This window comes from Acyrthosiphon pisum, chromosome A1 (assembly GCF_005508785.2).
Source record: "Acyrthosiphon pisum isolate AL4f chromosome A1, pea_aphid_22Mar2018_4r6ur, whole genome shotgun sequence".
NCBI lineage: Eukaryota > Metazoa > Arthropoda > Insecta > Hemiptera > Aphididae > Acyrthosiphon > Acyrthosiphon pisum.
The window spans coordinates 153,306,727-153,332,982 of record NC_042494.1 but is presented as its reverse complement, the minus strand read 5'-3'; the positions used below and the strand labels follow the sequence as shown (position 1 = coordinate 153,332,982).

The window sequence follows — 26,256 nt, the reverse complement described above, 5'->3', positions numbered from 1 at the left end:
CAGTGGATATAACAGTGTAATCCAAAAATCGTGTTTAGTTTTAATGTATTATTTTATTTTACCTCACTGTAAGACGTATTAACGTGTACCGCTAAAACTTATAATTTTTTTATATAGCTTCAAGTATAATATGTTCAAAAAAAAATTATATAAAATGTTTACTTAGTTGTTTGTATGCATAAACACCTAAGTAAATAGGTAGGCACTTCTTTGTAGTATATGACATAGAACCTCTATTGTCTTATTCTGTATTAAGAATCTAATCACATTACGTACATACATTGCAAGGAAAAGCTTACACTCGTTCTTTGTACTAGTCTGAATAATAGCTATGGTTTCATATAAACTTTTAACAATATTAACAGTGATATTTGATATTGTAATATTCTGTAATGGAGAAGAGGAAGGTAACAACTAACAATTATTTTATAATTACATTAAAATATAAAAATGCATATTAATTAATAAAAACATCACTAATATTATATTATGTAAATAATTGTAGCTATTATAAAAGTTAAAGCTTATTAAATAGGTCCTATTATTCACGATGTAATACTTGTACATAAAAATATTATTTTTGTAACTAACTACTTATTATATTTTATATGCTAAAAATTTAACAAAAAATGTATGAATGGAAATTGACACGTATGTACACCAGAACAAACACATTGTGTCAAATATTGCTCATTTTCTATTTCAAGTGTTACACAGAGTTCTTGTTCCAAATTATTATTATCATTTAAATCAATCCTTGTATCTGTTAAAATAGCTTGAATTGTAGACTCAGATAAATTATCTTGACCATCTAAAGAAAAACATTATAAAATTAAAAACCCCAAATATATAAAAATTTTAAATCTAGAGACAATTTCCTACCTGTGTGTTCACTGTCCTCAAAATGTTCATTAAATTAATCACCTTCACCTTGTAAATCATCTTCACGAGGTAAATTATCTGCGTTGGGTAAGTCATCTTCAATAGTATCATTGAATATTCGAATCATTTCTACGACATTTCTTCCATTGTCACACGTCATGGAATATACTTGTCGGTTATCAATATCCCCAACAAAAACATAACAGTGAAAAAAGGCCAAGTTCCAAACTCCCTCCCAAAAAAGTCGGCCTATCAAAGTAGTGACATCTACATTGTGGCTAAGTCTGTTATTTTTTAATTCATATCCTCACTGCACTTCTAAATGAAAGAGCAACACTCCTCTTTTATTTGTATTGGCCAGTAAAACATCATTATCGAATGTACTCACTTATGACTTACGTGGATGATGGGGAGAAGAGAACTTAGAAAAAAGAAAAAGGTTCAGATTTCTTCTCAAAAAAGGACAGCGGATCATAGTAGTGGTATCTACATTGCAGCCAAGTCTAGTTTATGACTCATTCAGGAACTGGCCAAGTGTTAAACAATACAAATAAAAGAGGAGTGTTGCTCTTTAATTAATGCAGGGCTTGAAACCTATATTCGATAGCGATTTTTAATACCGGTTAAAACCGTTAAAAACCGAAATCGATATCCGAAACCGAAAACAAAATCGAAATAATTAATTACCGATATTCGATACCGAAAACGAAATCCGAAAAAAAACACCAATATCCGGAACGGATATCGAAAAATTATAACATTAATATCTAACATTTAAAAAGCTCTATACATAAGAAATATTTTAAGTATATACCTAATTGAATGTCTGGTGGAAAACTATGAATAGTATAATATTTATACTGCATAATATGGTAGTAAATAATAAATATCGTGTTTATGTAAAATTGTTCTACCATACAGAGCAATCAATATTAAATAGTTAATACATTATAAGTTATGATTATTTATTACAACATCATAATATGGAATTTAAAAAAATTATTATTGTAAAAAAAAATTGGACACGTGAACAGATCGATCGCGGTTTGAGTGTCGTTTCTATTATATTCTATACTTCTATGATATTTGATCTCGCGTTAGGTAAATCACGTTTATCAAATTGAAAATGTACTTGTAAATTATTTTGCACTTAAAAATGTATAAAATGTTCAATATATTATAGCTAAGAATTTAAAATTTAAAAAGAGGTTCCATGTAAGTAGTTCAAAAATGTAACCTAAAAATTCCAAAAATGATATAAACACAGTTTTTTTTAGTTATTTATCAAGTTAAGATATTTGTCTAGATAAAATAATATAAAAGAATTATTTAGTATTTTTTCATACTTGATGTGAAGTGAGATGTGTGAAATTTTATTAATTTGAAATCATAATAACTCCAAACAAAATTTTATGGTATAGACCTATTATTTATTAACTAGGACTTAATACATGGAGTCAAAAATAAAAACGGCTAAATGCCATTCATGATAAGTAAAAATAGTAAATATCACATGAATTACTGATTCAAAAGCCTTGTATAAAAAATAAAGAGTAATTAAAAATTTAATTTTCTATATATTGGTACCGAAAAGTGAATTTTGGAAAAAATAGACTTATAACAAGTGATGTGCACTAAGCCATCGACATTTTCGAATTAAATGTAAAATCCTGCCTACTGTTGAGTATATTTTTCAAATAATTACAAAATAGTTTTAACTTATAAACGATGAAGTTACAAATTCTGAAAAATTGGTTACAAATAAAAAAAAAATAGATTACAAATCATTAGGAAATTGTGTTATGAAGTGGAGTGGCTAACTATATACGTCATAAGTTATGACTCATAACTATATAATCATACTAGTGAAAATATTGTCATTGATATTATAGTATTTGTAATCAATTATATTATTATTCTATCTACTTGTGGGACAACCAGACGCTAAATCGTACGCCACGAGATGAGTGTTGATTGGCGAGTACGCGAGTATATATGTCATTATAAATTATTAATTATTATAATAATATAATAATAATCTTGGGTTTGAAACCGATATTGAAACTGAAATCGAAATCGGAAAAAATCAATACCACGGTATCCGAAACCGAAATCGGAAAAAATCAATACCGATAACCGAAACCGAAATTTAAATCGAAAAAAATATTTTCGGTTTCAAGCCCTGCTTTAATATATACATACTCGATATATTTTCTTTAAACAATTTTTTTAAACATTTATTCTTGTATTATAACTGTGTTATTATATAGTAGTTTAACTGCCCCCCCCCTCCTATTAGCCATTTTTTGTGCGCCGATAGGGGCCTACATATTATGTTCCTAGAAATCAGGGAAAAATTCCTTTTTGCAGTGTTTCCCACATAAAGTTTTCGGTAAACTTACCCCATTTTCGTCATTATTTATTGGTTATTAGTTAAAGCTAAACGATATATACAAACGTTTGATCTAAGTAATAATTTTAATAAAATACAGTGGATATAACGGTGTAGTCCAAAAAACGTGTTTAGTTTTAATATATTATTTTATTTTACCTCACTGTAAGACGTGTACCGCTAAAACTTATAATTTTTTTATATAGCTTCAAGTATAATATGTTCAAGAAAAAATTATATAAAATGTTTACTTAGTTGTTTGTATGCATAAACACCTAAGTAAATAGGTAGGCACTGCTTTGTAGTATATGACATAGAACCTTTATTGTCTTATTCTGTATTAAGAATCTAATCACATTACGTACAATGTACATACATTGCAAGGAAAAGCTTACACTCGTTCTTTGTACTAGTCTGAATAATAGCTATGGTTTCATATAAACTTTTAACAATATTAACAGTGATATTTGATATTATAATATTCTGTAATGGAGTAGCGGAAGGTAACAACTAACAATTATTTTATATTTTATATGCTAAAAATTTAACAAAAAATGTATGAATGGAAATCATTAAAATGTGCATGTAGGTGTTGATAGTTTATTTTAATTTACCTACATACTTTTCCTTTTGAAAATAAGTGACTATAGTATATAACCACAACCCACTTATTAGGATTGAGATGGTAGAGTGGCCATGGCCCCGGGCCTTTAATGCAATATTTTTAATTTTTCAGTATCCAAGCCCGATGATAAGGAACCTCACAGTAGTAAGTTATTAAATAGTTAATACGTTTTACAATTTTATTTATCTATATACCTAAGTATTTAACAGTAACTAATATAGGTAACGATGATAAAGTGATTGAAATGTTTGTTGGTACTTTCAAGCATATATGACGTACCTTCAAATTTTTTTTTTTGTACCAAAATTAAGATAATATCTTTATGAAGTTTTTTTTTAATACATACCTAATTTATTTAATATAATATTATGTGCAATATTCAATCAATGAAATTCGTCCATTTTGCAAATCCAATAATTTATTTAATGCAGTATTTATAATTTTTCAGTACCCGAACCCGTGGTTGGGGGATCTCACATTAATAAGTTATAATATAGATAACACATTTTAAATTTATCTATCAACAGTAACTAATAAAAATTTTAATTATTTAAAAAAAATCAATTATATAATTTTTATTATTTAATGAAATCCGTCCATTTTAAAAATCCAATAATTTTTTAATGCAGTATTTATAATTTTTCAGTATCCAAGCGTGTGGGTAAGGGACTTCACATTAGTAAATTATAATTAAGTTAATACATTTTACAATCAGGGACGAATTCTCACCCCATATACACATGTGTTCCTCATCCAACCAACAGTAATCCCCCTCCCCCCACGAAATGCTAATGGCCATAGTTCCCGATAGTTTAAGACCAATAAAAGAAAAAAATAGCATTATTTTAGGTTCTGAGCGGAGCGATTCATTGATTTTGTAATGATGTATGTGTTTTTATTTGTTTATTATTTTTTATTGTAATCGCTTTTTAAGACAGTAAAAATGCTTAGAATTTCTTCAAAAGTATCTTTTCTGATGGGAAAGTGAATCTAGTGGTACTCCGGACTCCGGAGGGTTAAAAGTAAAAAAATCCGAGAAAAACAAAACGATTTAAGGAAAAACGAGTATGTTTACGCAAAATCAGTTTTCGACAAAATCGATCTTGGTTTTTAGTGTAACTTTAAAACAAATGACTGTAGGTACATGTATTTTTCATTGAATGTTTATATTAGAATTTTCTTTACGTCATAACATTTAAAATATATTTTGATTTGTTTTGTCTAATTGTTTACGGATATTTTCAGTTTCCAATTTTTTTGGTTATTTTTCTATAAATATCAATTAAATTGTATTCGTTGGGTCAAAAAGCGTGAACATTTAATACAATATGCTCTTAATATATTGTTACAACGGCAGTTAAAAAATATTAAAAATACATGGGCACAAATTTTTTGTAAGCAATTTAATTTCAAATTTTGACAAAATATATCAAATTAAAAATTAAAAATTAAAAAATGTGTAAAAGGATTAACTTTTATAGCTTAAGATTGAAAAAATGTAAGACAGGGTTCCACGTAATTAGGTTAGGTAGCTAACCGAAAAATGAAAAAAATATTTAAAAAAAAACAGTTTTTATAGTTATTTTATGTTCAAATTTGGACGAAATTAGATATTTAAACGAAGAAAAATGATTTTAGTTTTGTGTCCTACACATATTTTTCATTTTTATTGTCAATGTTCATAATTATTAAAATAGCATAAATATGCAAATATGTTAAGACTTATGAATAATATGAAAAAAAAAACATATAGGCAATATTAAAATTATAGCGAGTTGATGTCTATATAGTACCTACAGAACAAGATGTTACCGCTTACCTTAGACGAATAGTCGAATAGACGACAACTATCGACTGAAATAGTTAAAATTGCAAATATTTTATAACACTAAGAATAAGTCAATAGAATACCTACGGGCTACGGGTTACGTGTTGTACAGTCGCGCAATACACTGATAGTAGATAAACTCGTTTATTTTTGGAATTCGGTGTATTCGAAATGTCGTTGACGTCGTTTTAATCAATTATCAAATATATAATATACAAATATTTTTTGAAAATAATGAAAATACTATTAAATACTGACGATGCCGAATTGCCAAAAACATTGACCAAGTGCCAAATTTGCCGACTAAATATTTAAAAAAAATCTTGGAGTGGGGGGTGAGATACCCCCCCAAGCCCCCCTCCAAAGGACGGCCCTGTTTACAACGTATCTGTATAACAGTAAATTTCATAGGTAACGATCATACAGTGACTGGCATAGTGACATGTGTTTACTGTTTAGGTACGTGGTACCTACTAGGAATGCCTTAGGAATAATCTTTATGATATTTTAACTATAATTTAATGCTTTATTTTCTATACCAAAATTAATATATCTACACGATAATATCATAGGTGCAATGTAAATAAAAAAAAACTGAAGGTGCTTATGCTCTGCATTTTTTGGACATTTAAATTAAATTATAACTATAAGGCATTTATGATTTTTTCTAGCAAAAATGTTTTATGACAATTTAACACTGAATACTTATAGTGTATTAGGTACATTTTATAAAAATGAATACAACAGTCAATTTTAATTTATTAAAAATTGAAAACTACTTTTTTATATTTTATTAAAAAAAAATGACAAATAAATATTAGTAGGTATAACAGAAAAACCTGACGAAAAAAAAAACATATGACGAAAATTGTTAAAATTATATGATTAGTAAATAATTTAAGAATTAATATACTCATGTCAGCGAATTGCCAAAAAAAATATTTTGAAAAAAGTTATTATATAGGTAATAACTTATGTATACGTTCCAAATTCATCTAATCAAAAAAATATTGATATTTCAAAAATTCTAAAAAATAAACTACTTGACTTAGATAAATGTTTTTACTATCAAAATTGTTCTTATAATCAGATTCACAAATTGGCTATTATAAATGTTTTTACTATCAAAATTGTTCTTATAATCAGATTCACAAATTGGCTATTTTGAATATATCCAAAAAATTTAATTCAAATTTTAAATTTTTTGTTTTCAATGTTTAAAAATAAAAATAATTTTTTGCATAATATAATATGTGTAGCGCAATTGACTATAAATTGTATATAAAAAACATTTTAAATATTGATTAGAACAAAAGTTATTCTAAAAGTAAGTTCTATCTGTTACATCCTGTATAGGATATTATACTTAATGTATAGTATAATATAACACCATACGGCATACACGATTATGCGGACTGTTTGAAACTTGGAACTCATAAATGAACACCAGAACACCAACTGACAAGTGATTCGTATATCGTAATTAGCTTTTTGTCCGAATTAGATGTGGGCATGAGAATGTTCATATTAGTCAATAATCACGATACTATTGTCGCAGAGCTGATTCGCTGCTGAACGTGATAGCTGATAATAATATAATCGACCATAACGACCGGGTTTAGTAGATACATTGGGAATTTAATTATCATTATAATGATTAATGTTCTAAATAGATTTGAATTCGATCAAATGATAATAGTCGAGTTCATTGTTTCATTCATTATACTCTGATACCCTCATGTCTGATGATAAACTGTTTTTGTTTTTTTTTTCTTGTTTTAAGGAGAAGTTTTGATACATAAATATATAAATTATTAGAGGGGGCTAGTTTTAAAATTTGGGGTGTTAATACCCCCTAAGCCCCTTCTATTTGCGCCTATGGATAATATTCATATTATATACCTCATTTATGAAATATAAATTGTAATGCCTGCAATATTCAATCAATGAAATTTGTCCATTTTACAAACCCAATCAATTATTTAATGTAGTATTTTTAATTTTTCAGTGCCTGAGCCCGAGACTAAGGGACTTCAAATAGGTAAGTAAGACATAATATAGTTAATACATTTGCAATATTTATCTATATAACAGTAACTAACATAGGGAGCAATGATAAAGTGACTGAAATGTATGTAGGTATAAGGTACCTACAGGGAATACCTTCAAGATATTTTAACTATAATTTTAAGCTTTATTTTGTACCAAAATTAAGATCTCTATACGACGATATTTATATTATATACCTAATTTGTGTAGTATAATGTGTGCAATATCAAATCAACGACATTCATCCATTTTAAAAATCCAATAATAAATTATATAATGCATTTTATTTTTATTTTTTAGTATCCGAAGGTAAGGACTTCACAATAGTAAATTATATACCTAGTTAATACATTGTAAAATTTATTTGTTTAACAATAAATAACATAGCATTGATAAAGTGACTTAGATTTATAAAGGTATTAGGCATACCTGTATGATATTTAAATTATAATTTAAAGCTTTATTTTGGAAATGCATTTAATTAACTTTGAGATTTATAGGATATCTGTAATATTCTAGCTGTTTCGTAAAATCGAATTTTAGCTAGGGAAACGCACTTACGCACAGGATGTAACCACGGCTCCACCTGCAGGTGGAGTATTATTATCATTACCTACGTTATTATAAAAAAATGTGTGCCCGGTATCAGCTAGGAGCCGTGGGCCAAGTAGCACCAATAATAAATTATCATTTAATCGATTTTAACACTAAAGGCAACGCCGGACGTGAAAGCTCATAAATCGCTGCTCCACCGTTGATATTTGAAATCATGCGTTACAGCTGTATGCTCTAGAGAGTTTTTAGAATTCCAAGTAGCTCCAGCCACATAAGTTAAAAGTGGTTCTGGTGGCATTGGTATTCAAATTGTGTGACACGCAGGGCCGGCTTGAAGACGGTTCGAGATGTCCATTGGTCGCTCGCATTGAAAGGCTCCGCGGGCCGCGTTCTGATGCAAAATTAAATAATCAGATATTAATTTAACACGGGTTAAAAACGAATGGGTTTGGCCACCTCGCCACCATATCACTATTCGTCAAAACGTATACGTTTTTAACAAGGCGCGTATCAAAACACCTTGGTTTTTACTCGTCCTTCGTAAACGGATCGGTAAACTTCCTATATAAACTCATTTACTCGTAACCGTGAATGCGACACGTACGATATACACAAAACGCGTTTACGCAGTCTGAGTATAACTCACTCAATTTTGGTTCTAGAGTAAAAGTAGGTACCTACCCATTATAAAATTGAATTGTGACAATATATTTCCGAGGGCAAGACGGTGCGTTTTTTCCATTATTCCCAATATAACGTTCATTATATCATTAAAAAATAACAAAGATCTCAACATTTTTAAATGACCATTAGCTTTTCAAAATTTATATTTTTTTTTTAAAAACTTACCGTCTTTCCCTCTTAAATATTGTCATTTTTCAATTTTGTAATAGGTGTTTTTATTCTATTGGTCTAGCTGTTCTTGAGTTATAAATGGTGTAACTAACCCCACTTTGTTTTATATATCGTCCCCGTTCATGCAAAGTACACTAAGTCCAAAAATCGACTTAGAAATTTGTATTTTAACAATTATAATAAGAGCTATAAATTGCACAGTGTCATATTATTTACAACTACTCATTAACCGCTACTTCCCTTAAGGGAAACTCAATTAAAAAAAGAAAGAAAAAAATTTGGTTACATATGGTATATATTTAAAGTTTGAAAAAATTTCAAAAGCTGATTCATGTTTTTGGACTTGGTGTGTTTTGCATGAACGGGGACGATATTATCTAGTTAGTAATATGTAACCAAAGGTAACCCTATAAACCATATATTAACCTTAATAAAAAAAATTTGATTTGTGGGGTCCAAAATAAAATTTATCACTGAGCTACCCTTCAGCTACCTATGTGGGTTAAAAAAATACGCATTGAACATTCTCCCAGGGTCAGGGAATCTATTGATATAACTTTTATTAAAAACAGTTCTGTAGTATTCAGTCATTAGCTAAGAAAAAGACAAACATCCATTTATATATATTATATATATATATATATAGATAATGTATACAATATAGGTAGGTATACATAATACATAATACTATAATGTATGTAATATACTAATAATTAATATCCAATCAATGGCATTTGACAATTTTGAATATCCAATAATTTGATTAATGCAGATTTTTTGATTTTTCAGGTTTCGATACAAAGGAACGTGGTACGTCATATTAGTAAATTATATTGTTAATACATTTTACAATTTATTTGTATGTTACCTTGATAAAGTATGATTAAATGCATGTAGGACGTACGTACTATAAGTACTAAAATTACCTTTATGATATTTTAACTAGAATCTCATGTTTTATTTAGTACCAAAATTAAGATATACATGCCGTTTGAAGATGACCATTTCATGAAATGGAAACCGATATTTTACGCTTCGTGAAATTCGAAAGTATTTCAGAAAATGGTCACTTTTTCATTAAGTGGTCACTACAATTTAGCATCGTGTAATTTTTTTCACAATCTGGTCGTTTACTCTGTGTACTGAAATACAACATTTATCGCATACGTCTATAGTTTGATGAAATCTATAAACCACGTGCCGATGTCAAATACAATAAATATAATCTGTATTCTATATGACTATTATACCTAACTAATTGCCAGACTATCTGAAATGTGTAGATGATATTAATTATTGGTTTTGATATAAGTCATAATCATAATGTCATATTAGCTTTTTGATATTACCTTGATGTTAAATCAGTGTATAGTTGCTGTGTAGCCTGTGTGGATCATTCGATCACATTCTACTCTAAAGGTTTTTGTTCTACAATCTACATGTCTCTAGCCACTACGTAATGGATGAATTTAATAAAAAAAATGGACAAATATTATTTGGATAAGCCTTGTAAAAAAAACCATAACACTATACAGCCGAACGATTGAGTCGATAAATATTTTTATTTAAATTACATTCACGTTACCCGACATTATTTTTATCACTTTACTTAACTTTTTTATTCAAAAAGTTGAGAGTTAAAAATAACGTTACTTTTTTTTTTTTAAATAATTACAAAATCAGTCCGTAACAACTAATAAGTAGTAGGTACAATAGGTACATTGTAAATGCCTTAATGTTATACATGGACAAAATGTATAAGTATTAATTCCTGGGATCTTAAATATAATATTGTTGATTATTATTTATTATCTAAAAATTTCGGAATCCTAAATAAATTTGATTGATTTTGTATATTTCCTAGCCCCTTGTTTTTGTCATATATTGTACATTCATAAATCATAGGTAACTTATTTTAAGAACGTGGAAAATAATACTTATAATAACCAATAGGTTCGTTACGTTTCGTTACAATCACGTTAATTTTTTATTGCCCTTGTTCTAATAACAAATTCTTAGTGTACCTATAATATTATGTTAATCCTTATACAATAACTATAATTATGTTTTAACAAAAAAATGATTATAATATGAACAAAATATTAATATGATATAAATAGTTATAAATATACTATGTATAGGTAATAATATAAATTACATTTAGATAAAATAACCTAAATTTATCTTTATAATATCTATACTTATGGTACTGTAGAACTCATAAATAAGTATACTTAATAAATACATTAAATAAATAATAATGGATATAGGTAATCAAATATGACATGTGCAATGAATTTTGTATTCCAGTACACAAAGTGAACGACCAGATTGCGAAATAAATTACACGATGTTAAATTTGAGTGACCATTTCATGAAAAAGAGACCATTTCGTGAAATATTTATGAATTTCATGAAGTGTAAAATATCCGTTTCCATTTCATGAAATAGTCATCTTTTCATGAAAATATCGATTTCACGAAGTGACTACGACATATATATATACGACTATATTTATAATTATAATGTACCTATCATAATTTACCTATGTAGTATAAACTATAAGTTATATGTACATAATATCCAATCAATGACATGTCAATTTTAAATATCCAATAATATATTTAATGCAATAATTTTTTATATTTCAGACTGCTGGGGTAAGGGATTTCATATTAATAAATTATACAGTTCATACATTTTGCAATTAATTTGTGTAATTATAAATAACATAACCACGATAAATTGACTTAAATAAAGTGTAAGGTATACCTACTTTTATAATATTTCAATTCTCAACTACAATTTAAAGCTTTATTTTGTACCAAAATGCTAAGGTGGGTTAGTTAATGAAAATAATTAACTCAAGTTATGTTAAGAGAACACAGTATCGATAAGTTAGAAGTTACCAGTTAACAAATTCAATAATTTAATATGGAAAAAATTGGGGGGAGGGCAAATGTCCCCTTTGCCCTCCTCCTGGATCCGCCACTGGAGTCTGGATCACTATATCAATTCATTGGCCATCCAATTATTCGATAACTCCAAGGACATTAGACGACATAAGTGTCTAAATCCATATGACTTAGTTTAAGATTATTTTAAGTTTATATTAGGCAGAAGCCACTTCATTGGAAGTGACTCCATCAAAGTGTTAAGTATATATAATTTATATCTAGTATGTAATATATATATATAATTGGTAAACATATTTATAAAGACCTTTAGGTCGCTTAAATAATAAAACCTCAGCTAGAGGGCTTTTAAAAAAATATTCATAAGTTGATTAGAAAATGAACTAACTACTTAAGCTAAATAGTTTTAAAAAAAATAACTTTTTAACTAGCCAAGCCCACCTTAGCCAAAATGTAACCATCTATTTTTATTCATTGTTTTTAGATACCTATACTACTTCTACTTTTGAACTACCTACTGTTGTTTCTAAAAACACGCCCGTTGTAGTGATAAGCTTTACGAGAATTTAGTTATAATTAGCTTCAATTATTTTTAGATTATTTTTTAATTTTAATAAATTGTTTGTTTGTTAATATTGTAATATGTACCTATATATATATTTTTAATTTTGGAAAATGAAAAATAGATATCTTACTAAAAGTTGGGTTTGTATGTAAGTATACATTTATGAAATGAACAAATTTGGGTGTGCTGATTTTTAAATTTTATGTATTTATCAGATCAAGATATTAAAATTTCTTTTTATATTTAACCAGATAAAACAGGTAAAACTATTTAATGACAATATTTTAAAATATATATTTTACCAAATACTCATTAATATCGAATATTTGAAGCCTTCGATAAATCTGCGTTTAACTTAGGAGCTTATAATAAACCTATGGTAATTATTAATTATTATTCTATTGTATGTATACAGGTACGGCTCATGGACTTTTAAATTACTGTTTTGTGAAAGATTTTGGTAAGTAATTTGGAGTGGTAATATTATATAAATTAAAAGAGTATCAGGCGCCTGTTTTTAAATAAAATACAGATTTCGTTACAATATTGATTAGCAATACCTCCTTTTCACGTGATAACGCATCTACGTGCATAATAAATATATTTTTATAAGCTTTTTTTTTTTGATAAATTGTGCGGTAATTCACATTTGTGGATCATTATTATAAAAAATTGAATATTCCAGATTCATACGAGACATTTAAAGAATACGCGATGGAAAAGATTGGCAATAATGTGCTTGATGATGCTGGACACAGAGAAATGGGTAAGTTAATTTTTAATGTAATACAAGGCTTAACATCGAAAGTTTGATAGTGTGACTTTAAAAATTGGTCATGGAAAACGGAATACCCCAGATCACCTGACAATATATAAGTCATGAAAAAATAAAGATTGATATCGGGAGTGATATGTAATGCGACTTTACTTGAAAAAATCGTAAATTAACTTTTAATCTATAGGTGCTCTAGATCTTCAGTTCTATAATAGTCAGGTTAAGATAAAACCACTTTTACCCACGAAGACTGAGCCTTCGATCAGCGTCTGACCCCCCGCCCCCCAGTCGATCGATATACATTTTATTATTGGTTGACAATCATCGGCAGTAGCTAATGATCATCGTTACCACGATTAAAGCGTTTTCTCCCATTTCACCGAATCCTATTTCATCGAATCCCACTTCACCGACAAAAATACCAGTTGTATATGGATTGATTACAAACAGTATATACTATTTATTTATTCATTTAATATCAAAATTACTGGCAGGTATTTTTTATTCAATTTATACGCAAATCTCTAAAGCAGAAATAAAAGGTAAGTATTATTCGTAAATGAATCTGTTATTTGTTGTTATTTATATGAATAATATGTAGAATTTGTCTCATATGAGTTGTACCAATTGTTGCTTGAGTTTTTATTTGTATAATGTATCAAATGAAAAATCCAATCTAACCGAATAACATAGTCTTTTATTAATTTGTTACAGTTATATTAATGACTCCACATTTCTTTTGTTATATCAAAAGTGAGTAATAATCTAAACATTTGCATTATGCATTATGTATGTTTACTGTTTAGTATGTTCATATAATAAATTCAAATTATAAAATAAATTTAACATTGTTCAAAATAATAGTGTATACCGAAGAGTGCTATGAAACTATTCAGTTTCATTATATAAATATAAAAAAAACAGAAAAAAGCAATTGCTTGCCATTATTCTACATAATATTAAGTTTAAACAATAACACGAATGCACATAGTGGCAGAAAATTACAAGTCACTACGGCTTTAAATTTTTAAATTAGAAACTACAACAAAAAAATTATAATCGTTTGAAGAAAAATCACTGTTATAATATAGAAAAAAAAAACACAACAGAATATTAATTAAAAGGTGCATCGAGACTATGGACTAAGTTAGAATGGCGACTAGAAATGAACTGGTGGGTTGGTGCGGGAAGCTTAAGGGTTTGAGTAGACTTGTGCAGGAGGAGATTGCAGGCTTGTATGAGAGGAAATAGATGCAAGTGCGAATCTAGCGCTACCTATATTCATCGTATAAACTAGACCGGTAATTCTTAACCATTTTAGATTTTCAAAAATCTCGCACTGACCCCCCCCCCCCCTCCATGGATTTTTATATAATTCTTAAATCCTAAACCTCCCCACCATCGTTTGGGGTGACTTCCCAGTAAGTGGTCGCTGTAGGTTCTGATTCAAAATGTAATAAAGTACGATGACGTTGTTTGTTTCCCACATAGGTGATTGGATTTACACGTGATTACCGTGTGCGTCAAACTCACACGAATAACATAGGTAGTTTATATTGGTTCAAACATACTCCCGACGTTGAGGCACAGCAAATGACTTAAACGCTAGAAAATGTTAACCACGATTAAGAATAGAACATTACCTTGGTTAATACAATTTTGACAACGACTTTTTAGTATTTTTCACGGGGTTACTAGAGGCGGTTAGCACCAAATTTAGGTGTGACGAATTTATGCAATCTTGTTGTATCTAGTTTCAATCTTGTCTGCACCCTTCTCGAATAGCATCAAACGTTTTTAAAATTCAGATGGTGGTTTGACAAACATTCGCTTTGAGAAGCTGAGTGTTATCAGATCTAATAACGCATACCCGAAAAACCAACATAAAACCCGTAAGGTCGTCGACTCCAAGTTTCTATTCGATGTGGCATCATTTACTTTGAAAATATTTGAAATTGCACTCAGAACACGTACCGATTCATGAACTATCGGCTTAAACGCGAAAATATTATCCAAATGAGCAGTTGCGAGTAATCACAAGCCACGGAGAAAATGGGTGGGAAATGCATACAAATTGTGCACCCTACGTGGATCAGTAACATGCAACATGCGGGGAGATGCTAAGGTGGAAGACTTACAGGTAGACGATATATCGTCGTTACGAGAATCGAAAAACAACATTTAAACAGTTCTCAAAATCAAACTAACTAAAAGCTGGTATACTCGGCGCGGAATAAGAACATGACCAGGCGGCGGACCGATTAGCGTCCGTTACGCGCAGCCGATTTCTCATTGGTTCCCCAAACATCTGTTCACAGTTATACAGCACTGTTCAAAATGTGAACCGCATACACTGTGTTGTTTTATAAACACGTGTACGTCTCTGTTGACACATGAGGCGCTCCATATACAAAGCCGGTAATTGCCACTATGGTGGGCGGTGCGGTGGAGGAAGTTGTTTTGAATGCGCGACTGGTCATGTTCTTATTCCGCGACGAGTATAGAAGTGAGTGACAAATGGCAACAGTAGACGCGTATAGGCACAACTTGAGAAACGCGACCTTGACCTGTATGACAGTGAATATAGATCCATATGGGGCACAGCCGCACAGATATCTCGTCCAATAATTAATACTTATTGGGCACTAACCTATAACATATAACATACTATAACAACCCTCCCCCACCCCTTAATTTTAGATCTAATATATTCCACATTAATTTAGATCATAAAATGTGAGGAATTATCATCGATGAGTGTAATAACTAAACTTAAAAAATACTATTGAAATAATACATTTTTTTATAATTTCAGGACTTGCAGAAAGTAAGCTCAGAAATCGTATATTAGTTTTTAATATTATACAATTTCAAAAATGTATTTATTATTCAAACAAATTTCTTTGGCTTAGGGAAGTTTATTTTAATTATAATAATATGCTTTGTATAAATTATTAGGAATCAATTTGCGTACAATTGAGAACTTATCAAATAAATAAAATTTGTACTGATTATTTACTTATCTTCATATTGAAATATCAACTGTAAGACGAGATTACTTTAAACTATAACAATATACTGTAAGGTGGTGGAAAGTTTCAAATCTCAATAGTTTATACTTTATAAATTACAACCCAAAAACTATACTTAATAAAAGAAAAATTATTTTATTTAAATATCCAAGTTATCAAAATATTAAATTCAAAATGTAATAAAATAAAATTGCGAAAACGTATTTTCGATATTCTTTTAAGTCTTAACTAAGATGCTTTAAAAATAATTTAGGACCCTCATATAAAATTTTCAAAATTTTGACCAACAAGATACTATTGAGGATTCTACTTATAAGTAGGTACCTATTAAACCCCAAAAATGATATCAGTCGACAGTCATCATATATATAATGTAACATAATATAACAAAAAAAAACCCAGCTCGTCATTGTAAATCAATTAATTTCCACTTTCTTTTAGAATCTAAAAAGTTAAAGATTGTCATTGATAAGTGTAATAGGTACCTAACTAAACTTAAATAATACTATTAAAAATATAATCTATCTTATAATTTCAGTAAAAAATGGTAAGTTAGCACAAAACTGATTATTTTTGTTTTAAATATTTACAATTTTATTTGACAATAAGAAAAATATATTTATAATTTGAACAAATGTCTTTAGTTCAAAAAAGTTTCCTTCATAAATTGCTCATATACGATTACATATCACCAATTAATTTGCGTACAATTGATTTGATAAGTTGTATAAAATAATGAATTCTTAAATTATCGAAAGTACTTGAATTTTAAACAATCCTAATAATATATACTCTGACTCAACGCACGTGAAGAGCATAACTATTTAACATCGGAAAACCCCGGGTTTAGACGCAAACTGGTCATGGTAATTGGTCTTTGCGTGCAGTATAGAGACCGGTAATCGACTATGCTTAGAGTGGCAAAACTGTGATTTTGACGATTTTGACGAATTTCGAATTTCGGAGATAATTTTTAGTGAAACATGCTAACAACATAGTCTGCTTGGTTTGCTTCAAATAATTGTTAGTCAACGCATTTTCCATGTGCGAAAGTCATAAATGCCGAATAGGTTGCTAAAAATCGAATGATCAAAGTTGCAATAAATATACTCGCTTTATCACAACAGGTTTATATACACTTGATTGCGTATAAGTATTTAGTTGATAATTATTATTAACTACCAATTCGATATTTACATTAATAATTAAATAAGTAATCATTTTTCTAACAAATGTTAGACACTACATGGTCAGAAAACGGAAAAGCTACGGCGGAGACCTTCTATTAAGGCACCCGGTGTCATTTTTGTCGTAGTGGTGGAAAGTTTCAAGTCTCAATAGTTTATACTTCTTAAATTACAACATAAAAAAGAAAAATCGTTGAAAGATAAATCTTAATTTTTTAATAAATATAAATTTTTCAAATTATGTAATTCAAACACCTGTAAAATAAAATGTCAACGATGTATTTACGATATTTTAACTAGTTATTGTCAGAATGACTTATCTATGGGAATCTCAAATTAAATGTTCAACTAGGTTTATTGTAATTCGTAGCTTATATTTAATTCCAAATCGTGATATAAAATATTGAATGGAACATATTAACATAATATAGTATAACAAAAAAAAACCCACCTCGTCATTGTAAATTAACTTAATTTCACATTATTTTAGAATATAAAATGTTGAGAATTATCATTGATAAATGTTATAACTAAACTCAAATAATATTATTAAAAAAATAATCTCTTAAAATTTCAGAAAAGGAAAGTAAGTTAGGACAAAAATCATATTTATTTTTTAAATAGTTATAACAATTTTATTTGACAATTTCTACCTATAAGAAAATATTTTTATAATTCCAAAAAAATGTCTATAGTTTAAAGAAGTTTCCTTAAATTATATGCTTAGGTATATAAACTATTGAGAATTATTGAATATAATTCAATCAATCTGATCAATGCAAAGGAAACTTCGTTACCAAATCAAAAATATTTAAATTTTTAAAATCGAACCGTTAGAAGTACTCAAAACTCAAATATACCTTAATTTTCAACAGTAATCAAAGTTCGTTTTGAAGAAAATCGATAATATGGTCTGCAGGAGCCTTTAGCACTTCAGAATTCGTGTGAACTTACACATCAATGACTAAATATTTTTAAATATTTCTATAGGTAAAAAGTTATCAAATAATTACAAAACTTGCACTGATTATTAACTTATCTTCATATTAAAATATCATCAACTCTAATATGAGATTATTTTAAGCTATGACGATATACGTAGTGGTGAAAAGTTTTAAGTCTAAATAGTTTATACTTCTTAAATTACAACATAAAAAAAGAAAAATCTTTTTTTTTTTAATAAATATATCAGTTATACATAAATTATGTAGTTCAAGCCCCTATAAAATAAATTGGGACAATGTATTTACGATATTTATCAACTAGGTATTGTAAAAATAGTTAGTTTAAAGAAGTTTGCTCGTATAAACTATCACGAATTGATTTGCGTAGCTTAAATTGATTTGATGAGTTGTACAAAATAATAAATTATTAATTTATTCACAATATATCTATTATATAATATGTTGTACAAGTACCTACTTAGTAGTTATTGATTAATTACCAATTCGACATTGACAAAAATAATTAAATGGGTTATCAATATCTTAAAAAATCTTAGTCTTCATTGAAATAGAAATTCGAAAAGCTATGAACCTATGTCCGAATATTAGGCACTACATCATTCGTGTAATGTTTAGACTTTAAATTCGCTCATTTCTGACTAATTTATTTTAAAAATATTTCTGAAAATTTATAACTTACCAAATAAATAAGTCTTGCACTGATCATTTACTTAAATTTATATTAAAATATCAACTATAAGATGAGATTATTTTTTAAATAACACTACTTATGTTCAGTATTGTATTCATTTATTGTAATTTTAAAATTAAAAGTAATATTAATCAAATTTTTTTATAAATAGATAATACTTCAGTTCTGTCAATAAATTGGGCATTTTTTTTTAGTATTATTCAAATATTTAAAAGAAGCTTACCTATACTTTTTGAATTTAAAATGATTTTACGACTGGATCAACTTTACTTAGCAAAAATAATGAGACTTAAAACAATAAATTGTGAAAAATAAGCTACATGACTTAAATAAATATTTCTAAAATCAAAATGTATATGATTGTATTTACTGTAATATGCAGTAAACAACTATAATTTTAAAAAACTTTAGATTTTGATTTTATAGGTGTGAATTTAAATATAATGTTTTCATTCATTCTATCAATGTTTTTGTGCATTCAGTAAAAAATTTGAGGGCCCTGCAGTTTAATATTCAGAGTCCCTTACAGTAAATGCATTTTCTTCAATTTTCCCGTAGAATTATAAAAAGGTATTTATCTCGTGCACCATGGTGTGTATCAGCTAGGTATATGAAGTACCTATGAACTTTTCCGATTTGAGGATTACATTTCTCCAAGTCCATGAACATTGTTTCGCGATATTTCAATAAACATTCTTTTGTACATCCACACCACGTTAATCGCGTATATCAATGATGTTTCATTATAATTTATATGAATATCCAATCCAACGATATTTTTACAATTCTTTACTTTTTTATCGATGCAGTTTTGTTTATCTCAGTCCGTATAGGTATCATTAAATTAAAAAAAATCAACCTACGTCTTATTACTTTCATACAACATCACCGTGACTAAATCAATACCTACCCAAAATGCCAAAATTAATACTAGTGTATAGTTTATTCATAAACGAGTGAGTAATACGTAGATAATGCACAAGTGTGCTTTCGGAGTTTTGTGCATATTTAAAAAAAATACTATTATAACTAGGTACTTGATATTTTAATTTGATAACTATTGATAAATGATAATATTGAATTAAGACTGATATTTGTGATTTTTATGTATGATAAATTCAACGCTTTTTATTTTGTCATTTTAACACTTGTCAATAACAAAAAAAAAAAAAAAAACATCATTATAAAATATTAAAATTGTGTATAATTAAAGTATTTACATAATAAGTGTCAAATATTAAAATTAAAATCAAATGTTTATGTATTAACTTCTGTCGTGTGTACAAAAACATGCACACGTGTTTTTTTAAATTTGGTATTACAACTGTGGTGGGAACCACGATTGATATAAATATAATTTTCTAAATATAATTTTCTAACGTGCAATATAGACGGTAATATCTGTTTGATTGTTACCATACATCTTAATACGAACATTGACACTTTTACAATAAAAAAAGGTCTTATTTGAATTTAATTTTTCCTTTTATTTATATTGCGGGTCATAAACTAAAGGTGTTTAATTCTTATACCGGGTTATTCGTACCGTAACGTGAAACACTTATTATTTCAAAAAGTACCTATTAACGTTTTTGAAAATATTTTTTTACATGGTTTCTTGTCGTTACAAAACAACGTTTTTTTTTTTTTTAAATTATATTTTTAAATATTTTGTATCAATATAATAATATTGTAAATGATAAATAGACTTTATGTATTAATATTATAATGTGTTACTAAGCCACAGCGGTTAACATTGCAATGGACTACAGTCCATACGATCTCGCACAATGTATAAACTATAATCCCATTCATATAATTTATTTTGGCAAACCAGTTAATTTGACATTTGGTAAATTAGTCAAAATTGAAGAACATACCATAATTAGCATACGAGGCGACGGTTTCATCTTTGCGAAAACAACCACTTTTCAAACCGCTACACCTGAAGGACACCTGGGTCCACGTGCCGATCAAAGGAGCCGAGATCGTATATAGTACTGCCAGAGACAGGGGATATTCAGATATACCAGAGCCAATGCCCGGAGCTCTCCACGCCACTCAGCCATATTCTACACGAGAAACGACGATATTACACATTTATTCTGTTATAATAAACAACATTGCATTCTACTGTTCTAAATTATCTATCACTTTATTTTATATCATCATATTTTGGATCCCTGATGTGGCAGCACGTAAAAATATTTTAAGTTTTATACTTTTTTTGAATTACAACATACAGTTTTAATTTAATTTTCTTTTGCAGAATATTGTTCTGAGTATTTCGATACATAAAAATCGAATTTAGGGCGAGTAGTTCATAAGTTATTATAACTTATAAGTAGGTATTTAAAGTTTATACGAGTGGAGTAGTCAACAAACATTAGGCTGGGTAACCTCTAACCCTACTCCACTCCGCTCATCTATACTTTAAATATTCATAAATCATAAACTGCACGAACTAGATTCTATATATTTTATGTATCAAAATATTTAGAAAAATATTCTGCTTTGGAATACGAAATTAAAACTGTGCGTTGTCATTCAATAAAGTAAAAACCTTAAAAAATGATATGGAAAAAAAATATTTAAAATATTAGGTATATATTTTTTTTTCTAATGAAAATAACGACTAGAAACCATGTACGATTTTTTAATGAATAGTTTATGATAGGAATCACCTGGTACCTATACACTGTGATTTTTAAATGTATACGATTAAATGTGATATTTTTAAATATATATTAAAATACACGTTATAATGATTGGATAAAATTATACAACTGCTTGATCAAATAAACCCAAATAATTGTGTTAAAAATCTGTGCAGATCACTTTTAACAGAGTTTAAGAGCTAAGGAGGGATAAATCCATGGGCATTTATTTTCTCATGGGCTATGCCTTCAGCTAGTATTTTGTATTTTAATAAAATAATATTTTCAGTTGAACAACTATAGATTATTTTTAAAATACATACTAATCTTTATTATAAATTATAACACAATATCCACAAATTAAATATTATTTATGTTTACATATTTGCAGATTCTCTTTGGAGTTATATTTCTGGTATTGATATAATACATTTATTTTAAATTAAAATAGATCTTTAAAACAAACTATTTTGAGGTTTTTAAAATATTTATATTTTACATACTATCATTTGAATCTTGAAAATTATGGGAAATATTTTTCCGCTATTTTTTATTTAAATATAATGCGACTATGCAAATGTCTGGATATTTTTTGAAGACAGCTTCTAAATCTCTATTTGATAAATAATATCCATATAATTATAGCCTATATTATTGACTATAATTAATATTAAATTATGTTAATCAATAAATAAAAAAAGTTGGATAACGCTCTTCTGTAAAGTATAGTTACAAGTGGATTACTGTAATGATTGGTATTAAATTTTAATTCTATGATATAATATCATTGTATACGAAAAACGATTCTGAGTGGAAACGGTCTGACTGTTAGTTTATATTATAATAATATTTTTTATTACAAAGATCGTTATTATTATTCGTTTAAAAACCTAATTTCGGCCAAATTTGAATTTTTTTGTTGCTTTTTTTGTTAAAGCTAGGAAAACTTATGAGGAATCTTGTAATCAATTTGCAAATGTAAGTTACAAAAATAAATTTTTCTATGAATTTCCAACTAAAAATAATTTGCAAATTTTCAAAATTCAAAAATTAGACGCTCATAATAAATAATTGCAGATTTACGTTCAACTTCTTTTTAATTTTCATTATCAACAACTTTTGAGGAGCCTTGTATTAAATTGTCAAGTATTTTTAACAAACAAAAAAAGTTTTTATTGACAATAGTTTTAAAAAAGTTATACAAATCGAAATTTTCTTATGCCTATGGTCCCCGACCACATTATAAATAGGTCAAAAAAAAGTATTAATATTTTACCGTAATTTAAACATCCTGTGAAATATTAAAGTATTTACGGTTAGTACTTTTTTAGTTAAACAAAGAAACTAAATCATTTTTATCAAAGACTGGTTTTCTATTATTCTTTTGTTTTTCCCTTAGAGAAAAACTCCTGGAAGTTTTTTATTTTAACCTCTCTATAGTATCAACAAAATTGACTTTGTCAGCAAACAAGATACTAAAGTTGTCAATCAAAGCATTATATCGACTACTTATCGTGTATACAAAAACAAAAGCATATGAATTGCACATATCAATTTTTAATTGAAATTTATATCATTATACTAAATGTGTTAACATAAACTAATTTATAATATCATAATAAATATCATTACCTTATTACATTTTTACAGCCAAGTTACCCGCAAGTAAGAACACAAGTTCGCTTATAGCTAATACAGTATAGTACTTATATAATAAGAATGTATACTTGATCAGTATAAACGCTGACGGACGGATGGAGAAATATTTTTATATATTTAATTTGTTCAAACGTTTTATTGTTAATGTCTTATAGTACCTATATTATCAATGGGAAATTTGGGTTTCTTGATTGTCTGTATAGCTAAATAAATAGCTTTGTTAATTTAATAATATTTATCCTTTATAGTCCGTAGAATACCAGCCGTCGTTTAATTCTCGAAAATGATGGAACTTTTTTTTCGATATTTTTTTTATCGAAATAATGATGTGACTGTACTAATGTCTGCATATCAATATTTTTCAAAAATATATTCTTGATTTGATAAATAAAACATTAATAACTATATTATTATAACCTATAGTTGACTATTAATATTGAATAAAACACGTAAATACTAAATAATTAATTATATAGTAGGTACCAATATGTTTATAAATAAAATTTCATATTTTTGTCTCGAAAGTTGAAATTTGCCATTATACCAAAAATCAAAATTTGTGTTGACATAAACTAATTAATCACTACTGCATTCCATATTTACAGACATATTTTCCCAAAGTAAGGACACACATTTGTTTTTAGCTAATACTTATATAATAATATTGTATACTTGACCAGACACCAGTATAAGTGCTGAATGAAAGTTCCGGACGGATGAAGAATTATTTATATTTATTTTTAATCCTGTAATATTTTATTTCTTCCCATGTTTTATTGTTAATGTTATTACTGGGACATTTGGGTTTTCTTGATTGTCCGTAGTTAAATCTTTAGTTTGTTAATTGTACAATGTCTTTATAAAGTTTAAAGAGTACCTACGAGTTATCATTTAATTTTTGAAAATGATGGAACATTTTTTTTTGCTATTATTTTTATCGAAATAACGATGTGACTGTACAAATGTCTGTACTTATCTATATTTTTTTTTAAATAGCTTATATGACAAATAATATACAAATAACATTCATAGTATTATAGCTTATAGATGACTATTAATATAAAATTGTGTTAACGCTAAATAAGATATATGTTTACAAATAAAATTCCACAATTTTGTCACGAAATGTACCATCAAACCAAATGTGTAAATATGAACTAATTTATAATTACTTTATTAAATGTATACAGACTATTTTACCAAAAGTAAGGACTCGCATTTACTATTATTATTACTGTAACAATAAATTGTACCTATAATAACTAATCAGTGGTGTACACACTAGTACACTACACAGATATTTTCAATGGGAGAGGTTATAATAAAAATGTATAATATGTATCTATATCAAATTATTTGTTAATTTCATTATTTTTATACATCGCTATACGTATAGTAAAAAAATACCAAGAGGGGGAGGGGGCATTTTAACTTACAAAACCTCCCTTGTGTACGCCACTGTATCTAATACTTTAATAATAATTGTATACCTAGGTACCTACTTAATCAGTATAAATTATCATCGTTAACAAACCTTATAAGTAAAAAAAGCGTAGTTTTCAGGAAACACAAAAAAACGTTTTAAATAAAAAAATCCCAAGAGAGTTATTTCATAGGCGATTTATTGTAGACAACATATAGGAGACTTCATTTATCATTTTTCATTAGTCTTTCGATGCAGATATTGCACATAGGAAATTTTTATAAAAATAAATAGCTTTTTTTACTGAATCAAAAGGATACCAAAACCTCAAAATCATAAATTCGACATTTTTTTATCGTCAGCGACGAATTGCCGTCGATATGCACCAAACGGGTGAAGAATTAACTATATTTTTTAGTCTTGTAATTAGTTAAATTTGTTTGAACGTTTTATTGTTAATGTTACCACCGGGAAATATTGGTTTTCTTAATTGTCCGAAGATAAATCATTAGTTTAGGTAGTTACCATAAAATATATGTAAAACGTGACAATTTTGTTTTTAATGAGACGTGTACGTAAGTTTACGGTTGAAACCTGAAGATGTAGAAAATGAAGCTACGTTGAGTGCAGACAATGCATATAGGGTTTGGGTAAACGGTTATTCAATTATGGCGTTGAGCATAATTTTTTTCGTTGCTCAATTGGTAGTTTTAGCAAATAACGTTTTTAGAAATTTTATAATTTAAAAATATTATTCGTGGACACTTTGACATTTCTAATAGTGGTTTCTCCGATGCTATATAGATGGTGAACAAGAAAGGATTTTTAAAAAAACCACACACCAATCGCTTTTTCACTATATCGACAAAACGTATGAATTTGAAATTTGGAATAGTACCAACCTATTTCCTCTGATGATCTAGACGTGCACTAAGAAGGGATTTTAAAATATTTCCATTTGAAAGATTTTCTCACACACAGTAATTTTTTTTTGGCAAACGGAGATCTAATATATTGGTTTTGTATATTATTATAATATATAATATATTTGGTTTCCATTTGGTTACATAAAGTAAAATAGTTACTATCGATGAAATGATATTGGATATAATTTTCAAAATTGTATTATTTATTTTAATAACAGTCATAGAAACTTGATATAAATATAATTGGTGGAGAATTATATGGAGAAACTCTAACT

The 26,256-nt window shown here is 27.7% G+C and overlaps 1 protein-coding gene across 2 annotated transcripts; it reads left to right on the top strand.

Moving 5' to 3' along the window:
- Nucleotides 1-241: 241 nt before the first annotated feature.
- Nucleotides 242-24,538, top strand: LOC107883319. 2 transcript variants are annotated; one of them, XM_016803069.2, is made up of 19 exons: nt 242-407; nt 4,011-4,043; nt 4,546-4,560; nt 7,736-7,768; nt 8,077-8,085; nt 9,976-9,996; nt 11,838-11,846; nt 12,788-12,814; nt 12,918-12,926; nt 13,082-13,126; nt 13,352-13,432; nt 13,936-13,983; nt 14,156-14,194; nt 16,257-16,268; nt 17,012-17,020; nt 18,238-18,246; nt 22,365-22,388; nt 23,624-23,638; nt 24,238-24,538. In XM_016803069.2, the coding sequence occupies exons 1-19, from the start codon at nt 332-334 to the stop codon at nt 24,306-24,308; spliced, it is 585 nt and encodes a 194-aa protein (XP_016658558.2). In that variant the 5' UTR covers nt 242-331; the 3' UTR covers nt 24,309-24,538. The 2 variants fall into 2 exon arrangements, with proteins under 2 accessions (XP_016658558.2, XP_016658559.2); XM_016803070.2 differs by lacking the exon at nt 242-407 and adding an exon at nt 3,552-3,777 and having other exon boundaries at nt 24,238-24,537.
- Nucleotides 24,539-26,256: the final 1,718 nt, after the last annotated feature.

What these genes read in the sequence shown, in the direction of transcription:
- LOC107883319 (XM_016803069.2), top strand. Translation starts at nt 332, where the DNA reads ATGGTTTCATATAAACTTTTAACAATATTAACAGTGATATTTGATATT. An exon ending in CTGTAATGGAGAAGAGGAAG is followed by an intron (nt 408 to 4,010) that starts GTAACAACTAAC and finishes TTAATTTTTCAG; the next exon opens with TATCCAAGCCCGATGATAAG. An exon ending in CTCTAAAGCAGAAATAAAAG is followed by an intron (nt 13,984 to 14,155) that starts GTAAGTATTATT and finishes AATTTGTTACAG; the next exon opens with TTATATTAATGACTCCACAT.